This window comes from Columba livia, chromosome 2 (genome assembly GCF_036013475.1).
Source record: "Columba livia isolate bColLiv1 breed racing homer chromosome 2, bColLiv1.pat.W.v2, whole genome shotgun sequence".
In the NCBI taxonomy this organism is placed as follows: domain Eukaryota; kingdom Metazoa; phylum Chordata; class Aves; order Columbiformes; family Columbidae; genus Columba; species Columba livia.
In genome coordinates, this window is record NC_088603.1 from 4467322 (window position 1) to 4493983 (window position 26662).

The 26662-nt window shown below is 39.3% G+C and overlaps 1 protein-coding gene across 12 annotated transcripts in view; it reads right to left on the reverse strand.

Moving 5' to 3' along the window:
* The window catches only part of ADCYAP1R1 (ADCYAP receptor type I), a 157162-nt gene that overhangs the window by 98064 nt on the left and 32436 nt on the right, over window positions 1-26662 (reverse strand). For all 12 annotated transcript variants that reach the window (XM_065050329.1, XM_065050339.1, XM_065050331.1 and 9 more), the window contains one exon: window positions 24876-25043. In XM_065050329.1, the coding sequence (XP_064906401.1) occupies window positions 24876-24926 (51 nt within the window). In that variant the 5' untranslated portion in view covers window positions 24927-25043. The remainder of the gene's footprint in view (window positions 1-24875; window positions 25044-26662) is intronic.

Sequence of the window (26662 nt, forward strand, 5' to 3'; positions counted from 1 at the left end):
AGTAAGTCTGGCTCAGGAAATATTTGAAATGCAGACTGCTGGGCACAGAGAGAGCACTGGAGTGATGTGCTTCCCCCACCCCTGCAGCCTTCCTTAAGCTCTCACCATTGACAGGATATTTTCATGTGACTTATTCATCTTTATGATGTTATGTTATGTTATGTTGTGTTGTGTTGTGTTATATGTTATGTTATGTTATGTTATGTTATGTTATGTTATGTTATGTTATGTTATGTTATGTTATGTTATGTTATGTTATATAGAGTTACATACTCTTCATCAGCTGACTTCAAAAAAATAATATCGGGGAATACAGAAACTGAGACAGAAAACAAAGGGAAGAAATGGCAACCTCAGCACCAGAGGAGAGACTAGAAGCTGCCTGTCATCCCCACTAACTAGCAATGCCTTATCTGAGATAATAAAACCAGGTTTGTGTTGTTTATAACAGAAGGTTTCTCTGTTGAATGCAGAGATGCATTAACGTGACCATGTTTTCCTGGATGGATCCATGTGTTTCTTGTTTCTCCATTAACTATGTGCTGGTAGAGCCTTTAATCTGTCGAGTCAGTTCTTCAGCAACTGAACAGCAGAGAACAATTCAAATGGAAGCGTAAGCTTGAACTTCATGGCCTTCTGATTTCATTTCTTTTGCCTCAAGGACATCTGCAATTTCCTGCGTTCAGCAGAGACAGTCTGGTTTCAGTTTCCCAGAAGATGCCAGTGATATGTGCAGTTAAAGAATATTTTGACACATATAGTAGGAAAATCAAGAAACAAAGTTGATAGTGCATGAAGTTTACTCTTTTTTAAAAAAACAAAAGAAATTACTCTTAACGGAATGAAGGAGATAGACTCATGCCAGTTTTGAAAAGGCAAGTATTTGTATAGATACAAATACTGTAAATACAATCAATGTCTGTTTGGTTCTGAGAGAACACAACAAGAGAAACACAGATAGCTAAGACAATATAGGTATGCAACAGAATTTGAGAGTTTTCATTTTTCCTCATTTATTTTTATTAAGGTGGCAACTGCAGAGATAAAAGGGCATGTGTTGTGCGTAACTTCTAGTACTTAACTCCTTTCTGTTCCCTTGACATTATGGTAATGTTAATAACAATTTGTTTATTATGTTACAACCTATATATATTCTCTGGCATATACTCTCAAGATGCTGTTTTGTTGTGACTTGTTCCATTAAGAAAGCCATTGTTAATACATAAAACTGAGCAGAGGATGAGGTGAACACATCTCTACTGCTTTCAGACCTGCCCTAGCTATATGTGTATATCAGATTACCAAATTTTGGAGTCACATGTTTAAGCAAGGCATTGCTCAAACATATGGATGCTCCAGGGAAGGAACCACATGGGAGGAACTGCGCAGATCAGAAGGGTACCAGACACTTCCCTCCTCATGGAAATAAATACTTGTTGCCAGGTTATTTCAGATGGGAATTTAAATAAGCTTTCTTTCTCCTTGTTTTGGTTCAAGTATATCAAGTGCTGGGAGCAAGGCAGGTGAAGTCAACTTCGAGAGCAACTTCTTCCTTTCCCCAAGATGTCTACAGTGGAAAGGCAACAGAGCACAGAGCAAGGCTGTGATTAGGCAGCTGAGCGAACAGGACTGGACTGCACTAAGAGGCTTCCTAAACACTTTTACTACTGAACAAGGGACGTGAACTTAAACTGAACACCATGCTTAGGTAACTGTCCTGATGTGCACTGTGTATATGGCACCAACATACTGCTATACCCAAAGTGAGCAGGTCAGAAGTCTAAGCACAGATGTCTGGACCATTTGATGTGCCTTTGGGCATCTCACTTGACCTCCAGTTGCTTGCTGGCTGCCTGAGCCTTTATGTTTGCCCTTTGTCAGGATAGTTTGGACACTGTAGGTTATATCTAGTGGCAAAAGACATTTATGTTCCGGCACTTGAATAATTTCCTCAGTTATATCAAGTGGATACAGGTCTTCTGAGAGTAAAACCAGGGCATTCTCTATGAATGGGACATTATCCTTGTGCCACATTTATAGTCACTGATAAAGATGCAGATAGGAGAGAAGGTTGGGTGGCTGGAAGGATTTGGAATGTTTTTAACACATCAAAGCTGGGCACTGAAAGAGGTCTCAGTACTATCCAAAACAATCATCCTGTGGGCCAACAGTGCAGAATGGTCCAGCCGAGAAACCTGAACTGCCTTTGACTACATACAATCATTCAAAAAATACTGTTCTCCTCATTTTACTCTCTGTAAGAACATTCATCATTGCTTTAAAACATTATTTCACTACACAAGTCAACCCAGTCAATCCACAGAAGTGAGAAAAGTCACCAGTATTCTTGAGAAACTGCAAGATTAGAAAATAAGTTTTGAAGTCACTGTAAAGATGTGATAGCGAACTGTGCAATATGTTTGGCACTTTCTTTTCTACAAAGACCTGATCAAATATAACAATTCAGAATTATTAGCTGTTCTTTTCTCTTCTGCATTTCTGTATTATGCCTGTAAAGTCCTGATTCTTTTTTTGCAGAAGTGAATGAGAATATTTCCACTCCATTCAGGATATGTGATATCAAACACCATGCCAATAAGAAGAGGGGTAAAGAAATACAGATAAGAAAAAGCAAAGAAAAAACAACATCAAAAAACCTTTAATTAAATCCCTCATGAAAAGTGTTTTGCATTAACATAGAGATGAAATAGAGTCTGATTCATGTTTTGTCTAAGTGTTGTCTCTAAAGTAATGCAAGAGTTTAAACCCTAGTTATATTAGAATATTCACTTCATACTGAACGGCACTTTTTACTATTTCTAATATGACTTTCAGTTTTAAAAAGTTACCTTTAAGAGTGATACATTATCACGTGAGCAACGCAGAAAGAAGCTTACTTGTCACAAAAACATTACTAGATTTAATCCCATATCAAGCAATGATTCAAACTGGTCAAACCAGGGCCAGAACTTGCAAAACATTGTGTTAAAAACAGAGATGTTTGGGAGGGATTTTTTCAGAACTGATTTACATCATGACTGGTACTCACAACACTGGCTTGGCAGTCAAACAAGTTGTCTCCAGGAAGGTCTTACGTTGTTACTTGATTGTTTTTTGTCTGCCTGTGTAATTGGCACCCAAGCTACTGTAATTTCAAAACCCTTTCGACCAAGTGAAATGGTACGGTTACTAGAAACTTATTCAAATCAAGGCACATTTGTACAATCTGCAGCATAGTTTTGACACCATGCTTTAGTCAAATTGTGCAGAGAAAAAAACAAAACAAAATGAAAACCAAACCAAACCAAACCAACCAACCAAACACACACAAAAACACACATCAAACAATCAAACAAACAAAAAGCACAATATCAAAACCAAAACCAACCAATCAAAGACACCAACACACAAACTGCCAAAAAAAAAGGCACTGATCCCTTTCAAAATGGCTTACATGAATTTAAGATATGGTTACCTTCTAACACTGATGTTTCCTGGGGAGATGCATGTCTCCCTGTAGATTAGAAAGTAGCAGCAGCATAATCAACAGTTCCCTTACTCTGTGCATACCCTCTGAAGTGGTAATTCTGGATAAAAGGCATGTTATGCAACATGAGGTAAACCCATTTTTGCGTCTGCCTGAACTGGCTTTTTATCTTGGAGATCAGTTGAAAAAATCTCTCTTTGAGCATGGTGAGGCATTCTCAGTATAGTTGATGACTTCCACAGGGACTGACATCTTGAGGTAAACCAAAGTACACCTTTATTCTATCTCTAATAGCAGGCAATAGCAAGCAATATTTCTCAAAGCCTTGTACCAGCAGGATACAACCACTCATTGGAAAAGTGTTTAAAAATCTTGCTAGACATAATGTGCTTGAGGTGAAACAAAATGTTCAATAGCCCTTTCTGGTTGCTATTTTGCAAAATAAAATGTCTTTCTTCCATTCTTCCTCAGACTTTCCTCTCCATAGGTAAAACTCCTAGAAGTACAACTCCCAATAACCCAAGCTAAATGTCTTCCTACTTCATTTCTTGGAGGTCAACCTAGGACTGAAAAGCTGACAGTTGCCTGTCAACATTGCAACTCTCATTTATTTTCAAAAGTATTCAAGAGCAATGCAATGTAGGTGTCCAAATCGAGGTCTACCCCCATGTAAATCTGACTGAAACTCCATGGGAAGATTCTCACCCCTCCAAGAGCTTTTAGTTTGGAGCAAAAACGGGTTGTGTGGACTCACTGTGGGACATCAATGGTGCAGGACCTGCACTCTCCAATTCTTGAACATGGCAAAAATGTTGGCAATAGAGCAATCCAGTATAGATCCATACTACAGCTAAGCCTCCACGAGTGGTTGCCTCAGCAAGCAGAAATCCATTGAACAGGAGTTACAGGCAAGTAGTGCATATGTAAATTGGTGGAGCTTGTGATTGGTAAAGGAGGATATGTAATGAGTATTTTTTTTCCTCTGGGCTCTGTGGTCAGATTGCATTTTGTGCAGTTTCTGCACAACAGATCAGATGATTGGATTAATATCTAAAAGTGACTGAACGGGAAGTTGGATGGTAAGATCTGCCTTTGTTAACATATTATGTCTGGCTGAGAAATGAGGAGTTATATTTACAGCAGTCTGGGATACGGTGTTCAGATTCAGCTGAATGCCTGCAATGAAGAACCTGAAAGAGGAATTCTTTAATTTTGACCACTCTAGGACACACTCTTAATCTGATCTGAGGAACCATTGCTCCAATGGGGTGAGCTTGTACATGACAATGATTTTGCTTGTCCAGCTCCCAGATTTTCTCTGTTAAAGCAATCTCCTGTCTTGGCAAAATAAAACTAGTCTACTCTGAAGCCTAAAGGTTCCTACCTGAACTCTGAATAGAGAGTTCTAGCTGATACCTAAGAAGGTCCCTGACTACCATCCTCAGAGTTGCCCCATACTTGGAGTTGCCTTTTGCAACAGCAACAGAGAAAGGCTTGTTCTACTCCCCTATTATGTCCAGAGGATTTCTGGGAAAGGCACAACTCTCAGTCTTCAAGCAGTAGTGGAATACAGGAATATTCTCTGTTTATACTAGAGTTGTAATGCTGTACCAGGTGTCAGAAGAACCCAAAACCAATAGGATATAAAAGATAGCCTAAAGCTGTCTTAATCTTCTTTTTTCCTGGTCTACAGAATTTGTGTTTAGAGCTTTGCCTCTGTTGACTGCAAGACCATGGTAACTATCTATGACATGTCTTTCAGACAGAATCATGGAACCACAGGATAGTTCAGGTTGGAAGGGACCTCTAGAACTCTCCAGTTCAACCTCCCACTCAAAGGAGGGTCTGTAATTGGATCTGTCCAGGTTTTTCAGGGCTTTTTCTATCTGAGCTTTGGAGACCACCAAGAATGGAAACTTCATAACCTCTCTGTGCAACTGACTCCAATACTCAACTCTCCTTGGGGTAAAAGGGCCTCTTCTATGCCCGTAGTCCATTTTTCTCCTGCCATGGACCATGATGATGAGTCTTTCTTTTCTTCTTGATGATCTCCTCATAGGCACTGTAAGGCTGCTACTAGGTTGTTCCAAAACATCACTCCTTCCACCAGCTAAACAATCCCATTTTCCTCATCCTCTCCTCACAGGATGTCTTGGTGGCCCTCCTCTGAGCTTGCTTTTGTTGACCAACATATTTCCTATATTGAGGAGCCTAAAATGGGATATGATATTCTAGAAGTGGTCCAGCAAGTGCTGCGTAGAGGGGATAATCACTTCTCTGGATCTACTAGCTGTGGTCTTGTTAATACAGCCCAGGACACTGTTGGCCTTAATCTGCTTTCCTCTTGACCTATGTAAAGCATGCAGAGTCAAGGCTACCAAGTGTCCTTGAATGGTTTATTACATTTAAAAAAACCTCTTGATAAGCTTCACTGAGCGAAGGTCGAGGGAATCTGTGCTAACACAAAACTTCTCTCACTGCGGGGCTGCTGGGAAACAGAAGTTTTTGGAGTTCTGCGTTTCTCTTGCTGCCAGATACCACATTCATTTGCAAGGCAAGTTCTTGTTATTACTCGTTTTTATTTGCCCATTTATACTTCATTACATTTAAACAAAACCCTGAAGTGAAAAGATCTTAGACAGGAAATTTGTTTTGTGCAGGCTCCCAGTAAGTTCAATAGAAACCCCATCTGAGTCACACTTGGAACAGAAATGCGTGATGAACAGCTACAGGAGGTTGCAGAAACACTTCTCCACACACACACATATACCCGACCCAAGGGAGAAAGCTTTAATTAATCCACTAATTAAATTAAAGCTATTTGCCCTCAACTATCACACACATTCTTCCCTTTCAGTCGTCCCCACAGGCGGCTCCAATAAGTGTCGTGCTACAGCTCTCAATCTAATATTCCCCAAAGGGGCTTTGGGACTGGGGACAATACTCAAGAACGGAGGCAAAGAGCTCATTACAACAGTGGTAATGGGAAGTACTCAAGCTTGTTCTCAATTTCCCTCCTTCTCCTTTCAGTGCTAAGAGACATTGGTTTAGATATTGTGCCAAAGTGGAAGGAAAAAGAAAAATAAAACAAAAATTAAAACCAGAAAAACCCACTCAAATCCCACAAGAAATCAAAGCTTTGCACAAAAGTTTGTGCCTAGAGTAACTTTCTCAACAAACCTTTCTTTTTCCTTCCCGTCTCTGAAGTGGTTTGCGACTATTTCACTGTGAAAACTCATGGAGGGGAATAAAGTACATATTCATGGAGGAAAGAAGGGAGCAGCCTGAATGGTGTGTCAGAGCAGCAGCAGTGAGACAAGCCAGTGTGGAGCTCACCAAAAAGGATTAGAGAGGAAGAGAGGAAAACTTCCTAATTATGGTGAGGCCATACACATCAAAAACACCAAAACCAAATTACCAGAGAAAGAGTCATCTGAAGAGGCATATATGACCAGCTTTGGTTGTCCTTGGGTCACAGACAATACCTGGGAGGAAAGTGCAGCAGTGGCTGTAAGGAGAGGGCTGGCAGAGCAGTGGTTCATGAGCTGCCATGTTCCTCTGCTGTCCCAAGTTATGACTGTTAAGAGTATGATGTACAGTATCATAGAAATGTTTTGGTTGGAAAAGACCCTAAAGATCATTGAGTCCAACCATTAACCCAACGCTTTCACTAAACCATGTCCCTAAGAACCTTGTCTACACATCTTTTATAAACCCCTCCAGGAATGGTGACTCCACCACTGCCCTGGGCAGCCTGTTTCAATGCCCAACAACCCTTTTTATTTTTCCCAGTGTCCAATCTAAACCTCCCCTGGCGCAATTTGAGGCCATTTCCTCTTGTCCTATCACTCGTTCCTTGGGAGAAGAGACCAACCCCTCCATGCTCCAGCCTCCTTTCAGGCAGTTCAGCGATCAGAAGGTCTCCCATCAGCTCCTGTTCTCCAGGCTGAACCCCCCAGGTCCCTCAGCCACTCCCCATCAGACCCTTCACATGTAGCTGTGCTTTCCCATGTTTAGGCCACATTCACAGCCATTTAACATTGATATGAACACAAAATACAATATAAAATGATGCACTGATCAGTTGAGTAACTGAGGTATCATTCAAGTAATCTACTTCGGGGGTAACGAAAGTTTTTACTTCAGTGTGAAATATCTCACTATTTTGGAATCCAAATTTTAAAAGGTAATGCAGTCTGCTCTGTGGGGACAAAAGAAGGAAGGGAAGGGAAGGGAAGGGAAGGGAAGGGAAGGGAAGGGAAGGGAAGGGAAGGGAAGGGAAGGGAAGGGAAGGGAAGGGAAGGGAAGGGAAGGGAAGGGAAGGGAAGGGAAGGGAAGGGAAGGGAAGGGAAGGGAAGGGAAGGGCAAAGGGAGAAGCAAGGGAGAAAGAAGGGAGAAGGGAGAAAGGAGAAAGGAAGGAGAAAGGCAAAAGTCTAGCTATATGAACATATCCTGCAGGATGATAAAAGATACTGAAACAACTGAGTTTTCCAAATGATAGAATATTCCAAAATTTTCCTGTATAAAGTTATTAACCACTGTAATGCTTCAGTCTGGGTTTATACTACAGAAGATGATTCTAATGTTACTTGTATTAAGTTATCTGATAATATAGGGTTCCTATTCTTATTATCTGCCTAACAATTGATACCTTATGTCTGTATTTTTGACTTCATCACTGTTGTGTTGCTGAGAAGCATCAACAGACACTCCTCTTGCAGAGGGTTAATGTTTTGGACACTGACTGACAGTCAGTCCATGGTTATGGTCTAAGTTATGTGTGAAAAACATGGTATGGAGAGAGACATTTAGACTCAGCATTTGTTTCTTGCTAGGAACTAAAGTGAGAGCCCAAGGTGACTTGTGCAGCTGTAGATATTGGACTAATGAACCTCACCCCCACCCTTCTTGGAAACTGGTATCTGTGCAGTGTTTTTCTGCCTTAATCACCCCAGATTTTATAGACCAATAGAAGTATTGGACCACCATTGCACACAGGATTTAATCACAGCTGATCACCAGTATTTAAATATCTGGCAAGAGCTCTTTAACAGTAACATTTAAATGTAATTCTCAGAAAACACAGTCTCTGGTGATATGCAGTTATATCATGACAGTGAATAACCAAATTCTAGGTAGACAAAGGATTGCCAAAGTGGTGATCAATTCCACCAACACAATTACCTCCACTGATGCAGCAAATGTATTTGGCTCATTTGTGATTCATAGCAATTTAGCCACATGCAATATTTCTGCCTTGGGCAACTGTAAGTTTAAAATGTATACCTTTTAAAGATGTCCTAGACATCACTGGATGTAAGAAGCCACATTACATGGTCTGTAGTATTTGGCTTACGAAAGTAAAGGACTCAACTTCTCAACTAATGTATATTGACAAATAATACCTTGCAGTGGGAGATTTTCCCTTTGTCTTTAGCACTATGACCTATATTTTCAGAATCTGAGAACACACAGCTCTGAACTGGGACCATGTCCTGTGTTTTTAATGCAGTTCAAATGTGCACCACTCAAGAATACGTGGTGAACAATTTTGGACCTCAATAGGCCGTTCCTGCTCTTTCAAAAGAACAATAAAAATATATTGCTTTCATATATGCCATAAAGGAGAAGCACATGCCCAGACTCAGTATCAGCAGGGACCCAGGTAATAGCCACAGTGAAAACACAATAGACAGACAGCAGTAATTGACATTTTCACAGGAACCTGAGAGATATAGAAACAAAATCGCAGCCAATTCCTTTCTATAATCACAAGAGTTGAACTCTAGAATATCTTAAGATGAGCTGTGACATATAGTGAGATTTTCTTTTTACACGCTATAAAAAATCCAGACCCATTAACATAAATACATTTTCTGAGGAGCTGAGAGCAGCAGCTTTATGGAAGAAGAACTGAAATAAGCAGCAACGCGTTATGAGATCTTCAGTCCAAATCACACACTGGGCACAATATTCAGCAATGCTACCTACTAACAGTGGACCAGGTATAGCCTTCTTACACCCCAGTACATCTTCCCTGTTAGAAAACAACTCTGAAGACTCCTGTTTTGTTTTGTTTTCTCCCCACACTGTTGTGGGATAGGATCCCTAAGAGGAGAGATGGTGTTTTGAAAGGGTAACACACTGTATAAAGGGTTTGGGCTGACATGGGAAGAATGTATTTGAGACCAGTTCTAGCTGCAGGTGTCTCAGACATACAGCTCCCTCTTTCTCTTTCACAAAATTTCCTGGTTTATTTTTTTTTTCTTTCCTAAAAATTTGTGTTTTATTATTATTTAACCATTACTGTACCAAGAATACTCTGCCATTATAAACCCTAATTCAAAGTTCTTATGAATCAAGATATAAGAATGTTACCATCTCTGGCAAAAAGTCGGACTCCTATCCCTGTGTTATCCTTCATAGAGTCATAAAATCAGTTTGATTGAAGAGACACTTAAGATCATTGAGTCCAGCTGTTCATCTAACTCTGGCACTAGACCATCTCTCCAAGAACCTCATCTATACATCTTTTAAACCCTTCCGGGGATGGCAACTCCACCACTGCCCTGGGCAGCCTGTTCCAATGCCTGACAACCCTTTCCATGAAGAAATTTTTCCTAATATCCAACCTAAACCTCCGCTGGTGCAACTTGGGGCCATTTCCCCTCGTTCTATTGTTTGTCTTATCAGATTGCTTTGCTTGATTTGGTATGAGGATAGCTAAACTGCACATAGACTGTCTATGAGACAATCATTGAAGTAGGAGAGAGGTAGGACCAGACGCTGCTCTAATTGCTCTGTTAGCTGCATAAAATGCATACAGCAATGAATTTATCACATGTGCACTGTTCATGAGGTATCAGAAAATCCTACCAGTGACTATACTATATTTCATGAGCTGAACCTCAAACAGGTTTCAAGTTCAGATGCATGAGGTGTTACAAAATAACATTGTAAAATTACTAGAAACCAAAACGAAATAACAAAGCACAGTGTCAGATGACATACCCTCTCTCAGGTTTGTACTTTACTCTATCACTGCAGGGTATGATTTGATTTAAGGAGGGACAATGTGTGCTGATAGAGATAGTCTTCTTCTAAGAACAGATCTCCCCCTTAAAGGGTGACTTAATTCCAAATAAACCTGCAGGACTTGGATGTATTTCAGACCCTGACAGATAAGCCACAGGTCTCACTTTCAGAGTCTTGTCATGACCCAGATTCTGCTCTGGCATTTTCTGCTCTGATACTATACAGAGATTTGCTCAGATAAGGGATACATTACTGAATAAGGACAGATTCAGGATTTTAATATTCTCATGGTACATGTCTTGTTCTCAGCCCCAAAAACATGCAGGAGGCATCTAAAATGCTAAGCCAGTAACCTCCTCTGGCAGGTACAAGGACATTCTTGATGCAGAACTGGGTGGCACAGGGGCTCTGATCACAGAATCACAGAAAGTTAGGGATTGGAAGGGACCTCAAAAGATCATCTAGTCCAGATGTTTCAGCTGTGCTGTTTGCAGCTGACTGCAATGCACAGACATTTGGGACTTAGAATCTTTTGCATATTTAAACAAGAGACAATTCTTTAGTGTCAACAAAACAATATTAAAAAAAACCCAACAAACAAACAAACAAAACAAAAAACAACCAAACAAAAAACATCAACAACAAAAAACAAACCAAACAAACAAAAAAACACACTAAACTTCAAAGCCCAAGTGGTTTAGGTTACTACTCTACTCTAAAGATAATAAGTCCTGGCTGATGTGTTCAAGCATCTCTTCCCAAATTTAATTTGCCAAATGGGTGGAAGCATCAATAAACTGGCATCCTGGAGAAAAAAGGTGTTCTTCTGGGGTATTTATGAATGCCATATTTAATAGGGTCCTTCTATGTTGACTAAGAGAGCCTAATATTATGTGTTTGGGCTTGAAAATCCTGGATCCTACTTCATCTGTGACAATGACAACATTATAACCTCACTGATACCTGGTTCTGAAATTTTCAGCCATCCTAGATTCCCACACATCTTGATGTGTCTTGACGTAGTATAGTATGCATCACAGCGGTACAAGCCTGTGGCAGTTACACCCACTCCAACAAGGTCCAGATCTTTCAATATGACAGTTGATGTCCCTTTAGCACCTTTCGTGCCCCACTGTGGCTGTCCTCACATACACATCTTGGTCGATGCCAACCATCACCTCCCTCTGCCCCATCCTGGGCCATGGTGGTTACGATCACATATACCTTTCTGCTGGCTGGGGGAGAAGGATGAGCAAGACCCCCAGTCAATAGACAGGATCCTCAGCCAACCAGGTTCCCCAGGCCCAGAGAAGCTTCTGGAATGTTCTCGTAATGATCACAGATCAGATCTGTCCTGGATATAAAATGGGGCCCCTGCCAAAGTCCCGCTTTGAGTGGTCTTCTCAGAGCAGTGGGACTGTGATCAGAGCCCTCCCCTTGGAGTGGGACATCATCTAAGGAGACTTTCTGGAGCTGAGAGCCCTCACCTCATCCTTGGTGAGTGATTATTTCTCCTGGATATATCCTTGAATGAGCCCTTGCCCCCACCCTGGCCAAGCCATTATTTCTTCAGGGTACTCTTGAGTGAGAGAGGCTTCTCTTTGGAGTGAGTGCGTGCAGGCTGTAGATCACCATTCTTGTGTGGCTGTATGGTAACAATATCCCCAACTGATATATGAAAGCTGTAGTCTATTAAAAGTTGTTGGAGTGCTGACTGATTTTGGGATAACTGCACCATTTGCTTATCATTGGTTTTGGTCCATCATCTGTTTTTGCTTTCAACTGTGAATTAGAGGTGGTTTAAGCTTATCATTTGCTTGGAGTTGATTTGGAGGGCTCCCATGGTGAAGCCAAATTTTGTCTCTGTATTTAACAGTGGCAGCTGCTGAAAGCCATGCAATACATGAAATATGGCCTCAGAAAAGAGGCTTTGCGGAGAGTTCATGTCTCTGTCTTTTCCTCAGTTGTCGTTCTTAGTCAGTCAAAAGCCTCAGATAAGGTTGTTGCTCAGGTTTGGATGAATTTCCCCACATGAATGCCTGCACAGGACCTGAAGTGACCAGAATTCCTCAGTTATTAACCTTAACAGCTTTATTTTCAGCTCCTACTCATATCCTTTCCTTCCAAAAAGTTAATTTATCTTCTGGTAATGTATTTCTACCTCCAGAAAGAAAAATCACTTCCACTATGTATACTATTTTTACTCTCAAGGAGTACAGGACCTTATTTCCACCCTGCAGCCATATATGTGCAATAGAATAAAGATGTGCAAAGCATTTCCTCTAAGGTTAATGGTCTGAATTTTCATAACTCCACTTATTTCCAAAATTGTGATTCGACATACAACAAAAAGAGGTATAGCTCTGAGCCCTTGAAATGGTGGCATTAAATTGCAGTAATCTTTAAATTTAATTCAGATTGAAGTTAATAGAAAGATCGTTTCTTTTTCCATGGAGAAAGGTAGGGTCAGAAATGGGGGCAGCTACTTTAGATTGCTTTGGTTTTCCTGCTATCAGAAGAAAACATTAACATACATAAATACTGTATGTCTAGTACACACTGAAGAGAGAGAAAAAGACAAGATCCCTCTGCCATGAGAACAAATTGCTGTCATATTTAAGGTAAACAGAGGCTTGAAAGCAAAATTGGTGGAACCTATCTTATATTGTCCCTCGTGAGCTATTGTGGGTGACTCCAATATATGATATCTGTCATTTATTTGATCCTCAGGATTACTGTGTTCAGAATTTCTATGTTACACCTTTGACAACACGTATAAATATTTCACATTTTCACTTATGAAAAAAATAAACAGAATAACACCCTCTGCCCCAAAATGCAAGCACTTTCTTTTTATTTTTTGTTACATTACATTAAACTCAGAATTCCATTCTTCCATAATTTTGATGGTGTGATTTCACAATGGCATCTGCCAGCTTCTGCAGCTGTTTGGTGTTTTGTTTTTGTTTTTTTCCTAAAGCCGTGAACACAGCTGGAAGATCATCACTTCACATTGCTCAACATCCTCCAAAAGCCTCCCATTGTAAGTAGTGTCATGTAGTGGGAGCTGAGCTCAGTACAAGATGACCTCCCTCTCAAATACTGTCATTCACAAGGTGTTGTTTTGAATTTCATTAACAGAGTTACAGGAAAATTCTGTAGACACAAAAGGGAAAAAAAGTCAAATTTCCATATTTGTGTTCTGTAATAAAGTATCTGCAGAATGTTGTAACAAATAGGTTACAGTGTGAAAACCAAAGCAAAATAAACCTTATCATTTCTGGTCGCTATCTACTCCTTTTATTCATGTAAAAATCCCTAAGAGTTTAAAATGCAGCTAGTAAACAGCTGGATAAACAGAAAAAAAATAAGCTTCTATGAAGCGGAAAAGGAATAAGTGTGTCAATGCAGACGTGAAGGCATTAATCAGATGAGGATTTATGCGGGACCTCACACCAGTGATGAAAAATCAGGAGGCACTGGGCTGTGCCTTGGCCCATCTGTGCTTGTCCAGACCACCCAGGGTACGTGGCTGCTATACCTTGTGCTATCAGTAAACATACATGGATATCATGGGTGAACATAAGCTCTATACCAGGCCATGTAAAAGGAAATGTGAGAGAAAAAGTCAGAAAATGAGGGATGCTTGATCGTCACCTCAGCACAAGGAACTGATGAAATAAAGTTGTGTTTCACTCAGACACGACTAGTGAATTCACTTATGGGTTGAGCTGCAAAAATAGCTTGAATACAGAGCCCAATATTTTATTTTTTTATATTTTTTCCAGATTAGTGGTCTCAGAATGTCTGAAAGTCAAGTGTCTGACAGAACTCCTAAACCCTGGAAAGATCTCCAGGCAACTCACCAGTGCGTGTTTATCCACAGCGCAACACTGATATTAACCAAATTTCTCACATTTCACACATCTTGCTTTCGGTACCTTCCCTCTAATACCTGCACATACCTTGGCATTAAGTGGATTTATCTTTTCCACAACTTTTAGAGACAGGGTTGTGCATCTGGTCTCATTATTTGACACAGAGAAAAGTAAGAAACAAGAAGCTGCAGCATTGCTCAAATCGGGCACTAATCTGGGGTTTTAAAAACACTTCATCTTCAAGCTCTTGTGCCTTAGGTTATGCTCTAATTGCCAGTGATCCTGAACTGCCAGATACCTGAATTAGCTGTTAGATTTAAAAGAAATGAATAAATAAAGCTGATGTGTTTTGTGAGTGGTAGCACAAGGCTTTAGTCATTGATCATGTGGATTAGTGTCTCCTAGATGAGCTCCTGTTTGGATACTCTGCTGTCTAACAAGGCTCAAGCTTAACTTGAAGTTTATTTTTCTGCAGGGAATTAACATTATCTCTGTCTTTGTCTAAATATTATCATGAAACAGTTAGAAAATTAATTTGCCTGAGAATGTGGTCTTTGTTTCAAATTTAGTTGAAACCACACATAGCATTCAGGATTTTGGGGGAGATATTGATAGATAACCTGGAGGAATGGAAAAATAAATAGGGTATCAAAGGCCCTTCAGCATCTTACAGTCTGTTCTCACCGATATCGTCTACCTGTACAGAATTCGTGGCTCTCCTGGAGCTGCTTTGTAAATGGAATATGCAAGGGAATGTTTACAGCTGTGGCCAGTTACGGGGAGAATAGTAACTTAATTTTGATCTCAAAGCAGATAGACTGAAAACATACAGTGAAATTCAACGGTTATTTTAAATTAGCATACAATTTTTTCTACTGGTGTTTCTGCACTAGTTCAGACATAAGAGACAACACATGATGGCTGAAAAGGTTTAGATTTTGCACATCTGCATTGCTGGAAAAGAAATTAAAATGGGCTAGCTTAGCCTGTAATTGCGTGAGAATCTCATTTCTATTGCAATGCAAAAATGACATGTATTTTGTTATGCTTTTTAAGTAATGGAGTAAATAATCATAAAACCTGTTAACACAGATATAATAACTAAAACCAGCTCACCCAGAGGGCAGCAAGAAAAAAGCACCATTTTAATATTTGTGGGGAAGTAAACAAATTTATACCCTTGAGCTTCAGAGTATCTCTGATCTTATCCAATATGCCTTTTGCATTATCAGTTATCTGGCAAGCCCTTAGAAAACAAGAAAGCTAAAATAAAGATCTAAACCAGTTTTATGTCAAAATATGTAACACACTCAGATGTGGCTATCATACAAGAATAATTTTTAAAAATATATATCTCTGTACTTTCCCTTCACAAATCTGCAAATACCAGTGGCTGAAATTATTGATGTACTCTTTTAGGATTCTTCAATCAATCAAATCACCAGCCTGTATTTAGCTTAAATAACCCCTGAATAACACACGTTTGCCACAGATGCTGAGTCAGAGTGAGATGGTAGGACAAAAAGCATTTGAAAAAAATACACGGAAGCTAAAGTGCTTTCTTTTTCCACCTAAAACTCTTAGAGAATTAATAAGAATTTGGCACTCCAAAAGAAACCAACTGAGCAATGTTTGACAGAAAAGGACATTGCATTAATGTGTTACATGGAAGGCCAGGAACAGCAAAATCTTTATCACTTTGCAATCCTCAACAGAATTTTTCAGCATAAGTGTACATATATATATAAGTATAATGAAATCGTGAGTGCTTACAAAAGCTGGGAAACCATTAAAGTCACCAACTGACATAAATGAAATTTGGCTGAAAGATTATTTCCCTGCAAGGAACAACATGTTAATTAAGTTTATAGTCTAAACCATATTGATAGAAAACAAACAAACAAAAAGGCATCATTTTTTCCTTTTTAAAAAGAGGGAGGAGAGTTATCAAGTTCTCCCTTTCTATATGGTAGGTCGTATTTGAAAACATTATTTGTTTAGAAATGTTATTTTGTAAAATAAAAGGGGGAAAGTGCTTGAAATTGAGATTAAATTATTTAAACTTTAACAAAAAGAATAAGTCTCTCAAAGTACTATAAAATATTTTTTAAATGTTACTATGTGGGGAAAATATGTTTCCTGTTCTCTCTAAAATGGGTCTTCCTTCTTATTTTAAAGATCTCATAGAATTTAATAGTATGAATTTTTATTTCCTTTTCTTTTTTTACTGCAGACACAATGATCCATTGGCATCTGCCCTCACCCATACAGGAACACACATCCAATATTCGATTTTGAAAACATATTCCAGGACAGGTAGTAAACAGCATTTGTGATAACACTACAAACCACCTTATGAAGAGGAGTCCCAAGATGTTCATAATGCACAACAATCAAGTGGGCAACAGAGACTTACTGGCATCTATTCATCATCCCCATGACTTTCATAAAATATAACATACTGCTCAATAAAGATGAGATTTTTAAAAACTTAAAAAGACAAAGTCTAGTCTAAGCTAATTTTTAATGACCCTGCAGTAAGGAGAGCACTAGGGGGGTTTAGGATGAGTTATATCAATGTCTAGAGGTTCCTGTTCCTTGCCAGTGACTGTAGAAGCATCATTAGTACATATTAGTAAAAGTTAATATCTCAGCCTGGACATCCAGCATGTAGATGATTAAATGTTGGCCTAAGTACACTTCCTGACATCAGTTAGGCACCCAATACAACTCTAACATGTGCAGGAAAATACAGATGCACATCCCATTCATTAAGAAGGTGATGTTCTCTGTTTTGGGGCACAACTAACATCATATGGCATGGAATAAATATATCACAGAGATTACCATATTTTAGTACAGAAGGGTACCCACATCTCCCAAATCCTCACTTCTAAGTGATTTCCACATGGGAAAAAAAAAATCTGAGAGAAACTCAATTTTCTTTTCAGGGAAATGAGCACAATCTAGCCTGGAGTGAGCTATTCACCCCTTGCCCAGAAAAACAAAGAGGGTTTTGTTGAGTTGGGTTCTGTGCCCTTGGGGATTGCAATGATAACAACACTCAGGCTTTATGGTTGGCAGTGTTTTTTAATGGGCCTCATAGATTCTGATTAAATAGCCATGTCTCTATTGCTTTGAAAAAGCATCTCTGGAAGCAGCCCGAAGCACTGTGTGCTCTGCTTTGCATCTACTTCCTAACCCCATGGTTATTGCACAGGCAACCTCTGGACGGTTCATCTGGAGCGCTTTGTGGTGTGTAACCCGGGAGCAAGCACTGGTCCTGTGTGCTCCCCCAGGCAGGCTTACAGCAGAGCTACTTGATCCTCAGGAAGACCTCAGCTCTTGCCATAGGACATACATTCACTCCACAAAGCAGGAGAAATTATTTCACAGAAGAAATTATTTATTATAAGCTGTGGCAGTTGCACACAGCCTGATAAGGTCCAGCACTTTAAATAAGAGGGTTGATGGCTCTTCAGCACCTTTTGTGCCCCATCTTGGTTGCTCTCACCCTGATTGATGATGACAACCCATGTTGTGTCCCTCCAAGAGTATGGTGACTCTGGTCACATACACTTTCTCCTGGCTGGGAGGCTAGGAGGGGTGAGACCCATGGTCAATAAACAGGGTCCCCATCCAGTGAGGTGCCCCAGGCCCAGAAGCTTCTGGACCATGCTCATAATCACCACAGCTCAGATCTGATCAGGCTATCAAATGGAGCTTGTACCAAAGACCAACTTTTGAGTGGGGTTCTTGGAGCAGTGGGACCATGGTTGTCTTGGAGTCCTCCTGTTTAAGGAGACTTCCTGGGATTGAGAGCCCTTGCCTTTTCCTTGGTGAGTGATTATTTTTGCTGGATAGATCCTTGAGTGAACCCTTGCCCCATCATGAGCAGGCAATTATTTCTTCAGGGTACCCTTGAGTGAAAGAGGCTTCTCTTTGGAGTGAGTGCGTGGAGGCTGTAGATCATCATTCTTGTGTGTTTGTACAGTAACAATATCCCCAACTGGAATATTTAACCTGCAGTTTATTAAATGTTTTCAGAGTGCTGACTGATTTTGGATTACCTCTTGGCTGTTTATTGGTTTCCATCATCTGGTTTAGGTCTGTTGTTTGGTTTTGGTTTCAGTTGCAAATTAAAGTTGATTTAAGCTCATTATTTGCTAGGAGTCATTTTAGGGTGCCCTCATGGCACAAGCCATGGTGAGAGGGGCGGGAGGAGCATAAAGAAGACCAAATCCCTAACAATGCCATGACGTAAATGTGGGTTTTTTCATATTATTTTCCTCTCTTCCTGCTTTTTTGCTTCAATTTCTTCCTTACATTTAATATGCTTTGGTTCTGCATCTCAGCTATCTCTCCAAGCTGACTGCACAGTTAACCTTCTTAGGCTGCTGACGCAGCAAACCCAAGGAGGAGCAAGCTAGCAGCACACTTGCTAGAAGCTTGAATAATATCCCTCCAGGTGCTGGATACTAATATCTACAAACATGAAGAATCACTGATTCTGATATTTTTTTAACGGGTTCCTTTTCTTTTTTTTTTTTTTTTTAAATATCCCAGTTTATTATTTGACTGCTCATCCGATGCTTCTCCAAGCTCATGAATACAAAAACAGCAGGGAAAAGAATCACATTAGCGCCCTTTAAATCAGTGTTGTCATCATATTATTCACCTGTCACAGAAATTCTTACTACTAGCAGAGGGCAAAAAAAGTGAACACATTAATGTAGGGCAACTATATTCTGCTTTGTAACCTGTTGTCATGTGTTTCTAAGACCTAGAAATCTTGCCTGCCTAAATAAGTAAAGTTGCATGTAGGTACATGTGTTTTTTGCATAGCGCTCTGAACCACAGGGTGGTAGAATATGTGTATTTCTAGACTTCCTTTTTTTGGTTTTCATTAATGTTTTGTGCAAATAGGCTCAATTAGCTCAAAACCATTTTAATCAAGTGTGTCTTTCTTTAACTTCTGCAATAACCATAACTGACACCTGGTGTGCCCAGTGTGGGATTACAAGTGCCAGTCTAATAGACAGAGCACCAACACAACATCAAGGTCTCCCACCAGCTTCAGGCATCTTAGGTGTGTCAGCATGCTGGGGCTTTCTCAGAAAAACCCAGGGACTTATCAGTATCTCAAGAGAGCTCTGAAGTTGGTGAAGGATTTGGAGAGGAAGCCGTATGAGGAGCAGCTGAAGTCACTTGGTTTGTTCAGCCTGCAGAAGAGGAGACTGAGGGGAGAGCTCATGACAGTTACATCTTCCTCACAAGGGGAGCAGGCAGGGCACGGCTGAACTCTAGTGACCAACAGCAGAACTCGAGGCAATGTCAGGAAGATGTGCCAGGGGAGGGTCAAGTTGGACATCCAGAAAAGGTTCTTCACCCAGAGGGTGCTGGACACTGAACAGGCTCCCCAGGGAGGTGTCACGGCCGCAACCTGACAGTGTTCAAGAAGAGACTGGATAACATCCTCAGACACACGGTGTGAACTGTGGGGTTGTCCTGTGCAGGGACAGGAGTTGGACTCGATGATACATGTGGGTCCCTTCCAACTCAGGACATTCTATGATTTAGTAGATATCACCCTGAGATATCTATTCCTCTATCACTCTCTGTAAGTAACTATCCCACCCAGCTGACAGCCCAAGGACCACCTGGAACCCAGGATCTTCATTTTTGTGCCCCTGAAAGGTGCCTGAATTTTGTTGGTATCAAGGAGACTGTTACTGTTTTACAACATCGATTTTCTCAGGTGCTTTTTGTGATACACCTTACCAGAATTTCTAAACCTTCTCTTTGAAACTACCTTACCCAGTTTTATAGATACTGAGACTTTTTTTTAATTTTTTGTTTTTCAAAAGCATAAACTTTTCAGAGGTTGTTATATTCTTATTTCCCGCAGCACCATCTCCTTATATTAAAAAGGAAAAGCTATAGCAGCAGTAACGTCTTGGCTAGCTGAGTTTTTTCTCCTCTGGAGAACATTCACAGCAGTTCCCTAGCTATATTTCTATAAGTTTCTATTTGGATTACATAAGTAACAGGGAAGTCCCATATAATTGTGCATTATTTTAAAGACAGTTGCAATCCTACAGAGATCTTGACTTCTCTAATAGGGTTATGAGACATTACAAATCATAAGGCAAATAAAATCATTAAAAGCTGTCTCATTAAGCCCTGCATGGAAAAAAATGGGTTGCTTAAAGAGCAGGGATCAACACAACCTTCTATATTTGTACCTGAGGAATCTCATATTTGGGCTGCAGCAGAAAATGAATGCTGTAACAAACATAGCAGGGTTGGAGAGAAACTAGTTGAACAGTGTGTCTGAATACACTGTCTCTCATCTTTAAAAAATGACAGAGATGGAAATGTAGATGATCCTATTTGAACATAGCCTGGCACTGGAAGTGACAGCTAGAGATGAATAATGGAGGATACAGACAGCTCTCTGCTCTGTAGACTGCACACATCCTTAAAAGATTGAGAAATATTATCCCCTTCAATAAACAGGGTCTGAGCAAACAGGTCTAGTTTCTATCTTCGCCTCTTAATGAATTGCTAAAACATAATCAAATCAAGGTTTTCATTCTCTGATCTGTGAGATGTTGTCTACGCATCCAAATCTGTATTTGCCCACATGACTCTCATACACTTCAATGTTGGTATAAAAAAGGCATGACTTACACCTTTCTTTTCCATCTTTTCTTTTTTTTTAAAGGAAGTCAGTGAACATGTTTGCCCGCTAATAAAACACTACAAATAATATCTTATAATTTGCAACATTGAAGTTTAGCAACATTAAAAATGCATCCACAAGAAATTCCAAGTATTAACCAAAGAAATACATCTGATTGAATTATTACAGACAGTTAGAACACCTGCATTGCAGTTACATTTAAAATTCCGTTCATATACTAAGCCAACATTGTGAGTCATGAATTTCATTGTTTCTCAAGTACATTTGGAACCAGACAAAGGAAGGATGGTTTAGGATCCTATCTCCTCAATAATTTTATGATGACTTCTGTTAATATTTCCTATAAAAATCAAGCCCACTGCTATCATAGATGAACAAAATGAGAAATCAATCAAAATGGCAGTGAAAGTGGATTCAAAGCAAAAAAAAATAGGTAGGATGAAGAAAACTGATGTACAAATAAAAGATGTTCAGAGAAAACAAACAAATAATGAGAGTGGCTGAAAAGCAGCATCTAGTTAATAAAAAGCGGATTAAAACCAGCTAAAATAACAACACAGACATTTAAAGCTAAGAAAGCACTTAAAATGGGGAAAAAATAAAGCTCAAGGATTCCTCTAAAAGGCCTAGCAGGTATCATGCTTCTAGATCCTGCCTTCAGTTCCAAGTGATTCATAAGAAGGTGAAATATCTTTGTGATAGGCAGATGCAGAATAGCCTGTTACACACATGAAAATTCTAATCACGCTGGTCTCTGACAATTAGAATTGGCTTAACATTCCCATTTCTAATTATTTATTAGCATATTGTTTTCTTGTTGTCTGGTATGAATCTATATTTGAGGTCACCTCAAATTTTCTGTTAATACCCTTTTTCTTTTCTTTGCTTTTTCTTAACCTGTTTATGAATGCAGACTTTAGTCTGTGTGCTTTGGTTTTCTGCAGATACAACAGGTCTGCATATTGGTGAAGCCAAAAATGGCACATCCGAGCAGGTGCACAGATTCAGGAGCTAATGCAGCCACATGGACTGTGAGGGATGGAGATGTGTGGCACTAAATGGGGATGAAACCCAACTGCTGAGAACAAGAGTTCTCCTTGAGAGTAATTAGACATTTCTTGAGCAGTACCAGATGTGCTTGGGGAAAAGCAATGTAAAATATTTTTTCCAGGAACTTTTTGGATGCTAGGATGACATTCAGATTTGCTCTAATTATTTTAAAAGTCACGTCCACTCCCTTGGTAGAAAATCTTAAAATCTGCATGACAGAAAAATACCAATTTGAGGACATCAGCACAGTACATCGGGGGTGGTTTGAAGAGAAAATGTGTGTCCCAAAGGAGAGAAAATTTGTTACCACAAGCATTACAAAAGAGTCTCAGCAAAGGAAGCACCATAGATAATATTATATAATTCCTGAACTTCAATCTATGAAAATAATATTACAAGGAATATTATATTGTATTAATTATATTGTGTTATATGGGATATAACAAGGAATTAATACCATCCACAAATTACAATACAATATCTGTCACAGACATGTCGATTCACTGACCAAAGAAGTAAGTGTGCAAATACACAAGTTAATGTGTGTAAAATCATTAACTTCAGTACCTGAGTTCCTGCAAGAGACTACAGTAAATCTTGCACTCATAAACATTGCAGAAACAGAATATATAAAAGCATATTTGTTCTTATTAGCTCTGGTTTGCCTCATCGTATTTCATTAGAGAGCTGTTCTTTCCAAAATCTGGAGCTGATCACTAATTATCCAGCTCAGTGATCACATTTATGTCCTGAAATACTAGGAACTGGAAATTTGCTGTCCTTCTGCATTTGCCAGGAAGGTCATTCATCTGAAAGCTCAAGAGATATATTCAGTCACATTTATTTCCCTTAATTAAAATTGTTCACCTCTTAATAAGGAGACATTTACTGTCCCAAGATGAACACCAAATATCTTAAAACACTGAGGATCATCAGTCATTTTAAAAAATGCATTTTGCCTTTCCATTCATATGACCATTTAATTAATTTTGTTCCAGTCTGAAAAATATGTTTCCATATTCAGGAATTCAGCAGCTCTACCAATCAGCTTTCCAGTCTCACCTGGTGTAGAATGGACCTCACCAACACTTAGAGCGGAGGAAATATTGAGGCTGTCCTAGGCTCAGGTGCGAGATGAGAGCTCCTAAGAGACTGAGACATGAAACTTGTAATTTCTGGGTCTCAAACCAGAAACAACAAGGTGTGTTTATGTAATCCAATGTATGTCTAAAACCACAGCATCTGAATTTGAGCTAATCTCCTTTTATAGTCAAGGAATCTCATACTAACATAAACATCTAAAACAGGTTAAATGTTGGAGGTTTTTTTCCCTCCCCAATAGCTTAGAGGAAGTCTAGTTTAACTGCTTCAGAGATAAATGAAACATCCTCACTTGGTTAATAAGTAATACTTTCTACCTGACCAGAAAGTCTAGGCAATAGTCAGAAGAGTCATGCACCAGAAGAAAATTCAAACACCAACTATTTGTATGGTAAGGGACTACATCATTTGGGTGAACAGATGTATATGACCAGTTCCAATCCTGTTTTATAGAATTTAGTTGAACAATGCTACATTTCCAATATACAGTCAGTTCAAATTGCCTCTAAATAAGACCAAAGATTAAAGAATGTGTATTTTTGTGTGCCAAAATAAAGACAAGCCCTGCATGCTGACCGCAATGTAATGTTAAAGTCACACAGTCAACACATATGAGCAAGAAACTCAGTGAAAACTGCTAAAAGGTACTCCGGTCACATTGGTATCATATTAAATAGTTCTTATTTAAAAATAAAAACAAAATATATGTCAAGAATGCCTTTAAATACCTGGCTATTAAAGTGCAGTAATGTGAGAATAGCTATATATTAAGCAATCGTAAAGCATTTGCATGGAAGTTATAGAAGACTATTAATAAGAACAAGACAGAGGATTTAAATACTGTTGCTGTTTGTCACAGTATCCCGCTGTGCAATGTTTCTCAAAAAATAATGAAAAGCAAAGTTATGATGAGCAGTCTAGCAAAAAACTGAGCTGAAATGCAAGGTGAGTTTATTATAGGGATTGTATACTGTTCCCCACAGTTACAAAGTGAAAAAAAACGTGCTTTATTCAGTGGTCTTATGGAATTTATGTGCAACTAGATACAGCCACAATGGGTAGGGGGACAATGGGTAGGAATAGAGTTACAATCCCCAGACGTGTTAAGACTGAGTGATTCATAGGATGGCATGTTACTTAGTAAAAAAAGATTTATGGTGAAAATAAACCCCTGTAATCTTCATAAAGAGTCCAAGATCTCCAGAAAAGCAGTGATAGAGTGCCTGTATCTTTAGAGGTTCACTTGTATGGTGTCTTGAAATTCACCATCTGAAATTGTTGGCATTCAAAAGCACTGGCTGAAGTATCTCAAGGCTTATGTTTTACAGGGCTGATGGGAATCTATAATTTTATCCCCTCTGCCTGGAAAAAATAATCTTAAGCCAATGGATTTGAAACAGAAAACCCAGGAATTGACTTGCCCTTCTACAGGACAAGCTGTCATCACAGTTCTATTGCATCCACAAAGGAGGTTGTAAAAGTCTTAATATAAACTTATGAGGCCACACAGAAAAAGCCAAAACCTGTGTCAACAACAGATCCTTCACTCTTAGCAAGTGCTGGCCTTGAGAACCTGTATTTAAATTGGTACAATGCAAATAAAAATATCTTTCCTTACCATGGGAAGCAATACGCAGGTGAAGAAGCAGATCTTCCAAATGATGTCCATGTTCTCTCTTAATTTTGAACTTCAGTCAAATTTTGCTTTTTAACACTAGTATTAAGGCTGAAGCACACACTGTCTGCAGATCTTTTTGTTGAGGTCTTCAAATCAGGGCTCAGATCTCTGCAGTGAAAAAAAAGGAAAATTATTTTAAATATTGCAAACATAGAATGAAAAATAAATGGACAGAAAAGAGAGAGAGCAAGATTTAACTCTGGGTTGCACATACCAGAGATCAACTATATTTGCCTTGATTGCAGCTATTATAGATGGTCTTGAACACTTAATATAAAGCCAGAGAACATGTCTGAAAGACATGTATAATGGAAACTACTGAAACAGGTTATATAGCTACAAAGACTTAAATCACAGCCAAAGGAAAAGGCAGGATGGTTATTTTGAATGAGAAAAAGGACCTGTCTGTTTCATTTCTGAAGTCATGATTTTCAGTAGTCTCTCAAAAGCACAACTGTCTGGGGCTTTTTTGGAGACTACATGACATCATGATTTACTCCCAGAGATCACTTTGTCCAGGTAGCAAAATCCATGACCAGAGTTGTTAATAACCAATGGCTTTTTGAGAACTCAGCAATAGGGGTACAAAGCAATGAATTGTACTGTTCATCCATGACATCAGATGTCTCAATCAGATCAGATTGAGTTATATGGATGAAAGTATCATGCATATCTGTGACTTCCATTATTTGGTCTCTGTCAAGGAGATAGACAGGTGGTCAGGACATCAACAGGTTTCTTACATTGACACTAGCTCTGTCCAGCACCTCCTGCCATGGCCCAGTGTTCAAAAATTCCCATTCAGTCCAACCCATGATCACTCCTCAGACAGTTTTTCACTCAAGAGAACCTTGCTGTCTCAATCTTTGGCTGGATCCAATCCTCATTACCTTTGAAAACACAATCCTGCTTCAGATATTGATACCTTGGTGACACGGAGGTCTTGTTTCATGCCGTAGGTGCAAGCAGGTTTTTAGCATGGAGATATACTTTCATTTTCTTTCCTCAGTTGTCCATCACTTGAGACAGACCCCCTTCAGCTTATCTCTACCCTATAGACCTGGTTCTTCCAAAGATAAGCTCAGCCAGAGGTCCTCTGGTAACGACCATAGCAGTTTAGGTGCAACCTCTCTGCTTAGGAAGACATGAGAGTTTAGCTCCATAGGAATGATCTCTGCCACACCAGTTTATCTCAAAGACAGAGAATCATCTCTCATCTGATTTATTTCCAAATGTAAATTAAGTCCTTGCATGCTGAAACCCCTTTTAAAATCTTCTTGTCTGATCTAGGTTTCCTACACATCACCACCTACCACCTCCGTGGGCATAAACACATCTGACACATCTTCACAACTAGAGAAGTGTTATAATAAAACAGGTAAGTAAATGTTTGAAAGAAGAGAAAGAAAAAAATGAAAAAGAAAGGAATCATAGTTAATAACAAATCAAGGATACAGGACACACAAACCATTAGAGAAAGAATAAAGCAAGGGTATATTGGAAAATCATTTGAATTATCAGAGAGAATGTGAGGAAATGTAACAAAGAAGAAAAGACTGAAAATACAACAGACCGGAGACAGAAAGCAAATAAAAGAATGACAAAGGCAAATGTAAAATTACTTTTTCAACCAGGGGAAACTCAATTTTTATGCTGACAGCAACATACTGTCAAAGACATAAGCATCTAGAAAGGAGCCTTTCAATTAAAAAAAGCCAAAAAGGAGA